The 8,504-nt window shown below is 34.3% G+C and overlaps 1 protein-coding gene across 1 annotated transcript in view; it reads right to left on the reverse strand.

The window, feature by feature from the left end:
* Positions 1–918: 918 nt before the first annotated feature.
* Smim14 (small integral membrane protein 14) overlaps positions 919–8,504 on the reverse strand; it is an 81,072-nt gene continuing 73,486 nt past the window's right edge. The window contains exons 4-5 of the mRNA XM_015482048.2: positions 5,801–5,943; positions 919–4,213 (exon numbers count right to left, since the gene is read on the reverse strand). Coding sequence (XP_015337534.1) covers positions 4,181–4,213; positions 5,801–5,943 — 176 coding nt within the window. The 3' untranslated portion in view covers positions 919–4,180. The remainder of the gene's footprint in view (positions 4,214–5,800; positions 5,944–8,504) is intronic.

Consider the following 8,504-nt stretch of genomic DNA (forward strand, 5'->3'; position numbering starts at 1 on the left):
AGTGAGACCTTTTCAAAATATATTTTAAAAGGCTGAGGATGTAGCTTAGTGGTAAAGCACCCCTAGGTTCAATCCCCAGTACCAGAGAGAGAGAGAGAGAGAGAGAGAGAGAGAGAGAGAGAGAGAATATCATGGTTGGTGTTTGTGTAACATCTTTTAGGGAGTGGTGGGACTTCACAAATTGAGATACAAAACTGAGAAAATCATCAGATGAAATGGCAAGAAGCAAAAAATTTATTCTATTTGAATTTGATTTTCTGAGAGAAAAACTATTATTTCAGAGTCATTTAATGAAACCTTAAGTTTTATCATGAATTCCTTTACCCACTGACATGTAATGATAAACTTCAGACTAAAATTATTTCACAAATTTTGCCATTAAGTAACACTAAAGATATTGCACAGACATTGATACTAGAATGTCACAGCAATTGTACCATTTTAACATGCATCTGGATATTAATGATCTTTAGTATCTGGACACATTCCAGGTCAGAGCAAAAGCATATCATCATTTTTGTATTTTCTCTGTATAATTACAGGTCTCACTCCTTTTAGGTAACATGTAATTACATGTATAATTATGTATATTAACATATAAAAGCATATAACAAGCTCAAATATTTAACACTACTGAATATTACTCCCTAAAAGCAAATGTCAATTTGACTCTGTATTCTAGGAAGAAAGAAAATAATGAAGAAATGTAATTGTAATTTAATATCCTGGGGATTCTTATAATCTCTTCTGAATACTGGCCCTATACCGCTATTATATAAATATTGTTTCTTATAATTTAAAGTTCTCTCTTTAGTTAGGGGTAAGCAGTCTTACAAAAAAACTTTAACATAAATGTTAACATTTTACTAAATGAAAGTGCTTCTCTTTCCACAAAAGCCAAACAGAAAACAAAAAGCGTTACTAACATTTTCTATTTATTCATTGATAAAAAGTGCATAGTACAAGCCCTTAATCCCAATCCAAGTACTCAGTAAAAGATTAACAATAAATCCTGGATGGCACAGACATAATTTGTTTGGCATGATTTAAACATTTAAAAACAGCAATTTACATTTAGTATATCACATGACCACTTTTGCTTTTAACAAAGTAATCATCAGACATGGTAACAATACATATGATTTTTCATTTAGAAATATAAGACTAACTCTACTGTTACAATAATAAAATTTAATCCATTAATTGTAAACTCTCTTCATTTTTCCTTCTTCAAGTTGCTGTTTTGTGTCTTAAACTCAACTGGTCAAATTTGAGCACATACCCATTTAGAGTGACAGATTTTCATTCAGAGCAATAGATTTTCAATGTTCCTTTGAAATTTTAAGATGTTGGTAATTCCATACACAGTATCATATCACATACCATAAAGATACTAATAGAAAATCTCTGCAAATTGTAAAATATGACTTGCTGACAATGGGGGCAGTGCTTAGATAGATACATGATAAAATCTTTTACTATAAAGAGTTCCAACATTAACTTTTTCCATATGAAAAGCAAAGCCAAAATTACCATTGTTTTAAGAACATTAAATGACTCTAAAACACAATAAACTCTTTTTTTTTTTCTTTTGGTGGTGCTGAGGATAAGCCCAGGGCCTTGTATATGCTGGCAAGCATTCTACCACTGAGTTACACCCTCAACCCTCAAAATAAACTCCCCTTAATAGCATTTGCAGAATGTTTAAGAGTCCAAAGTAATAAAAATGTAAGCCTCATCTTTCTTTTATGCAGATTATTTTAAAAGGATTATAGCCATATTTCAAGTGAATGTTTACAAGGTAAGGAATGATTTAAGAATGTGCTCAATTTAAAGGCCACATGTTGAAGCTTTAAGAATTAAATATAATGACATAAATCACTAGTTAGGTTAACAAGAACACTTTATGTGCAGTACAATGACTTTTCAGAAATGCAAAGAAATTTTAAAAGCAAAAACCCCAGGACTAAACAGTTCACTAAGAATTTCTATTACTAACTTAGTAGTAGATTCATATAGGAAAAGCCTAATGTATTTAGATACAATGCCAATTAAGTGTATGTGACAAAAATGAAAGAATTCAAAAATTTCAGGTCTCTAATACTAGACATTTTTATCCATATTTTGGCCACTTGAACAGAAGCCAATTTTAAATTATGATCCACAGACTCAGTGAATATATTAGCATCTCTCCCGGGATTGGTTTTCTAGTGAGTTAGGAACAGATGTTAGGATATATGGGTGAGCCTTCTATGTTCAAGAGGCACAGCAGATAAAGGACTGCATCAGGCAGTTAGCTGATATATGCCATTCAACACCTTTCTGCTTTAAATACTTTACTAGCTATGGATAGAGATGGGAAAGCTTCCAGTGGGCCACTGCAAGACAAATCTTTACTCTGTGGTGTTCATTTATCCAAGATTTAACTTACCTGTGTTAATATTACCACTTTATCAGCATAAGTAATTAAGAGCTGGTTATATTATTTCAAGAAGTTGAGCACAAAACAAAGATGCACAAGAAGGAATGCAAGCATTCACATTAGATTATATAATGAAATGATGCCTTTACAATGTTTATGGCCTCTAATGTAATCATAATAAAGGGGGAAACACCCTATGAGTGTCACACAATTGTATCAGAGACTATTAAACAGTACAATAATATAGAGAAGTTTATTTAGTTCACACAAATAGTTTCTCAGATCTGTACAATGAAAAGCTAGACTGACCTAGGTAAAAATCCTTACATTTGATAACAAAGTATCTTCTAGCCCCATAAATCATATGTAATCACTTGTTAAGGAAAAAAATTCCATAACCACATGGGTTGTGCAGACATTTTTTAAAGCAATTTGTATTTACTTTTTTGCCAAACTCGGCAAAAACAATGTAACCTTTTACTTTTTTATGCATTTCAAACTTCACTTATATCAATGTTCTTTTCCACCCCAATCCATCCCATTACCAAACAGGAATGAGGTAAGGGGTGGGAAAATATTCTTGATTGTTTCTAATTTTCTTCCTTTTCCCTTGGAATAAAACAAAACTTCATTAAAATTTTTTTGAAGTTGGAAGGATAACAAAAGTCTCAAAATTTTCTTCAAATACAGTAAATAAGTAAATAGGCATTCAAATGTCAGTAAGCTATTAAGCCCCAATATAGATATAAGAAAGTTTCACTTTAACAGGGAAGTGTTAGAACAAAGAGAGGTGTCCTGAGAGGCACTCATTTACAAAATAAATTATAGCTTAAGTTATTACTAGATAGATTATTCCTGGCAAAGAGAGAAAGAATAAACTTTTCCCCTCCTTTCACATGAACCTTGTAAGGCTAGGGTATGGCTTGCAAATGTCATACTGGACTGTAAATTATCTACCATATTGATTATTCATGTTTATTTAAAGTATTCTTGGGCTAGGGAGATAGCTCAGCGGTAGAGCACTTGCCTAGCATGTACCAGGCCCTGGATTCAATGCCCAGCACCGCAAAAAAAAAAAAAAAAAAAAAAAATTAACATTAGACATTTTTAAAGGGAGTAAAAAAATTATTAAAACAACCATTTCACTTCTCCTCCTGGTCTAGCCACATAAGTCAGTTGCAATATATGATACAGATTTCAGCTATAATTTGTAAAATATTCCAAGAGTTGCCACAGTTCCAAGAACTAGAGAAAACTGCCACCCACTAATAAACTACCAAAGTAAATGTAAATACAGTGTGGTTCTCATTTTCTTTCATATAATCCCAGGTAACCCCAAATAACTTTATAAATACCTTATGAATAAAAAAACCTTAAGAGCCTATCAAAACTATTTAAAATATTTAAATGCAGAAAACTCAAATTTCCTTCAATCAGGTCACACATCACCCAAAAATTATGGTCACAGTTACAAACAGAATGAGTGGAATGTTTAAAGTTTAGGACAACCAAAAAAGCCACATGTGACTTTTTAAATATAATCATTTACTCAAATATACTGTAAATGGGAATGGTGATAAACACAGGAAGCAAAAATAAGTTTGCAAGTGAAATTTCTAGAAGCTCATGAAAACAATACCATCCCATATTGCAGATGCAAAAGGAAAAACAGTTCTAATGGGGTTAAAAGTACTCTGGTCATCTTCGTTCATTTGGTCTTGCAAGTTGTTAACTATTTTCACTTCCCATATCACAAAGTTAGTCCACAGGAGGAGCTGGTGGATCCTGTCCCTGGCATTGAAAAAAAAAAAAATTATTTGAGGGACTCCTTAGATCCTAGTGCAACCAATCTAACACAAATAAGTAAGAACTGAGTAGCAATGCTCCCACCCTCCAATCCCAAACTATAAACTTATAAACTCATTTGGACTCTTCATATGTTCTGCAATGTTTGTCTCATTCTTCCCTGTGGTGTGGAAGAAAGGGTGATCTTCAAGCTAATAAAGTTAGTTTGATTCTTCTTGCTAAAGTGATGGGTTCAGTTAGTGCATTCATTATGAAGCTTCAGACTTTTGTTTCTCATTACAGGATCTCATTGAAGAAGCTTGAGGCTCTGTTTGTTCCTGGCAGCCATCCTGTAGCCACAGGGAAGCCCACCTTGGAATAAGCTAATGATAAAAGAAACTGTTAACCTTCTAAACACGGAACCTATCTTTGGATTTTTTATGTGTAAACTAATAAAGTCACTTATTCAAATCACTTTGAATTGTTTTTTGTTATTTGAAATACAAAGTATCTGAACTAAAGAGAATAGAGAGCTTTTACAGTCTTCAGAAAGATTTTATTTATTTACCCTGACATACCCAGTTAAGGGTGATCAATATTTCTATCTGGAATCAGAATTAATATTGTTCTTGCTTATTACTAGGACAGAGGGACTACTATTCCTAGAACCTGCAGTCTTTAAGGAACTGAGGTTAAGGCGTTTGTCATTTTTAATGGCTTCTACTAAGTCAGGTTAAGATGGATTTTTGGGGGCTGGGGCTGTAGCTCAATGGCAGAGCCTTTGCCTTGTACATGTGAGGCACTGGGTTCGATCCTCAGCCCCACATAAAAATAAAAAAATAAAGGCATGCTGTCCATCTATAACTACAAAAACAATTTTTTTAAAAAAAAGATGGATTTTTTTTAATTTTTTTAGCTCCAAACACTGGGAAAGTTACTTTTTGATACAAAAGTAAGAAAGCTGCACACACAGTATAAGAAAAAAGTCTATGGAGGAAACAATGAGGATAGTATGCAAATTTTATGAACTCTTCCCTCTCTCCAAGAAAAAGTACACTTAAAACTTTTTATATGTGCTATTTTTTTTTTTTTTTTTTTTTTTTTTTTTTTTTTTTTTTTNTGCAGGACTGAGATTTGAGCAATACTGCTATGGATTAGAAGCTGGATTGTTTCTGATGTTCCTTATATAAGGAAAGATTGGAATTCAGACAGGCACAGTAGTGCACACCTGTAATCTCAGTAACTCAGAAGGCTGAAGCAGGAGGAAGGCAAGTTGGAGGCCAGTCTCAGCAATTCAGTGAGACTCTTTCTTAAAATAAAAAACTAAAAAAGGTAGTTTACTGGTAGAGTGCCCTTGGTACCAAAAAAAAAAAAAAAAAAAAGATAGGAAATTTTTTAAAAATTATTTTTGGACTACTACTATTTCTATGTTTAACTCCTCAAAAGGCAAAATAGCAACATATAGGAAAAACTCACTCCATGAATTGAGTCTTCCTTTTATTAATAAAGATATTTTAGCCAAAATACTTTTCCTCCTCCCCACGTCACATACATGCACTCAACCAAAAAGGATTTATAATTCATATCACTTACATTATGAGGACTGGTTGGCTTTCCGGATAAGTTGGATCCTCTTAGATTAGGAGGTCTCAGCAAGAACAAGATCACTGCAATAACCATCCAGGCCATCAAGATCATAGTAATACTGATGCCATTGTCACCAGAGGGTCCTGGTACTAGAGATAAACAAAAAATGCATTTGTAGCAAAACTGTGGCCTGATTATACTATTGTTAAATCAATGTAAAAACAAAGTCTAATGTTTAAGTACAGCTTCAAAATTCTACTAAAATAAAAAGTAATTTAGAGAAGAACAATTGTGGAGTATATCTTCAATTTCCTTTTCCTTTTTTAAAAAATATTTTTTCTTTAATTGTAGTTGGACACAATACCTTTATTTTATTTATTTATTTTTGTGTTGTGCTGAGGATTGAACCCAGGGCCTTGTACGTGCTAGGCGAGTACTCTGCTCTTGAGCCACAACCCAGCCCTAATTTCCTTTTCCATCAGTAAGAAAAATCTACATGGCACATGATGTTAAATAGTCATAAACCAAATAACAATATATATATTTTTTATTTTGGAAGTACTGAGGATTAATCCCAGGGGTGCTCTACCACTGAGCTATATCTCCAGAACTTTTCGTTTTATTTTGAAATAGATCTTTTTTTAAAAAAATTTTTTTGTAGTTGTAGATGGACAGAATGACTTTATTTATTTTTATGTGATGCTAAGGATCGAACCCAATGCCTCATTCATGCAAGGCAAGTGTTCTACCACTGAGTGATAGCCTCAGTCCTTGAAATAGCCTCAGTCCTTGAAATAGGATCTTGCTAAATTGAAGAGGCTGTCCCTGAACTTCTAGTCATCCCGACTCAGCCTCCTGACTAGCTGGGATCATAGACATGCTCCAACATGCCTGACAACAAATAAAGATTTTGAATAGTGTGATAGTTCTTAATATTTGGGGGTAATAATCCTCTGAGAATATGATAAAAATTAAGGACTTTGTCCACTATAAGATTTAACACAATATGCACATTCAACAATTTTGTATATCATGTGGAAGGTTCATGAACCCACAAGGCCACCAATCCATAGACTTGCTGAAATCTATAACCCCCTCCCCCAATCTACTTTTTTTTTTTCAGTATTGGGGATTGAACCCAGGGCCTCATACATGCTAGGCAAGCACTCCAACAATGAGTTACGGTTAAGTTACAATCTTAAAAACAGGATGTGGGACTGGAGTTGTAGCTCAGTGGTACAGCACTTGCCTATCATGTGTGAGGGGCTGGGTTTGATTCTCAACACCTCATATAAATAAAGATTCAATGACAATAAAAAATATTTAAAGGGGCTGGGATGTGGCTCAAGTGGTAGCGTGCTCGCCTGGCATGCGTGCGGCCCAGGTTCGATCCTCAGCACCACATACAAACAAAGATGTTGTGTCTGCTGAAAACTAAAAAATAAATATTAAAAATTCTCTCTTTAAAAAAATATTTTAAAAAAGAAAAAACAGGATGTAAGGAAAAGGGAACATCCACATTGTATACTATATAAATTAAAATGTCCCTTTTATGAAAGATTATTTTGGCCTTCTTTTTCAGAAAAAGTTGAAATCTATGTATTTATCAGGAGAAAGAAGAGAGGTGTGTGTGTGTGTGTAGCTCTATTTCTGAGATCCTTGAGGCAGCCATGTCTTATTTAATAAGTGTCTAGCACAGTATCTGGCTTGATACAAGGTGAAAACATAAATGAAACAGATATTTAAAAGTGAAATTATTTTTATTTATTTATTTATTTATTTATTTATTTATTTAATTTTGGTACTAGGGATTAAACTCAGGGGCACTCAACCACAGAACCACATCCCCAGCCCTATTTTGGATTTTATTTAGAGACAGGGTCTCATTGAGTTGCCTAGCGCCTCACCATTGCTAAGGATCGCTTAGAACTCAATGATGCTCCTGGCTCAGCTTCCCAAGCCGCTGGGATTACAGGTGTGCACCACCATGCCTGGCAAAAGTGAAATTATTAAAGATCTCAATTTTTAAAAATTGAAAGTACAAAAGATTAGCTATCTAGAGAAAAACATAGTATCTCTAGCCTATTAATACTACATTGGTTTTGGTTTCCCTGTATTAGAAGAAGTAAAAGAAATCCAGACAAGATGCTGAAACTATGATGATGCACACATTAGGGTCCAGAGGCCCAAGGCTGACTTCTGAAAAGAGAAGGGATCAGTGGCTATACTGAGGCCAAAGGCCTCAGTAACCAAAGGAGACGGAATCAGCGTGAGAGCTGGGCTGGCCCAAGAATTGACCAGATTGGAATAGAGCTTCTGTTCCAACCCCAGTCATTTTACTAGAAACAGCCAAGGTACCTAGGGTTACCTAATGTCATGAGAATTTTCTACATTTACTGTCTACATCACCTTTGTCTTATGTGTCATTATCACAACTGCCTGGTTTTCTTTCTAATACTTGGGCACTTCTTTACATGCACACTTTCCAAGTATTCCAAGTTTTAAGATTTTAGAATTTGCAGGGTGCAGTGGTACATGCTTGTAATCCCAGCGGCTTGGGAGGCTGAGGCAGGAGGGTTGTGAGTTTGAAGCCAGCCCCAGTAAGACGCTATCTCAAAATAAAGTATGAAAAAGAGCTGAGGATGTGGCTCAGTGAGTGGCTGAGCACTCCTGGTACCAAAAAAAAAAAAAAAAAAAAAAAAAAAAAAAA

The sequence above is a fragment of the Marmota marmota genome, unplaced genomic scaffold, assembly GCF_001458135.2.
Source record: "Marmota marmota marmota unplaced genomic scaffold, marMar, whole genome shotgun sequence".
Classification (NCBI taxonomy): domain Eukaryota; kingdom Metazoa; phylum Chordata; class Mammalia; order Rodentia; family Sciuridae; genus Marmota; species Marmota marmota.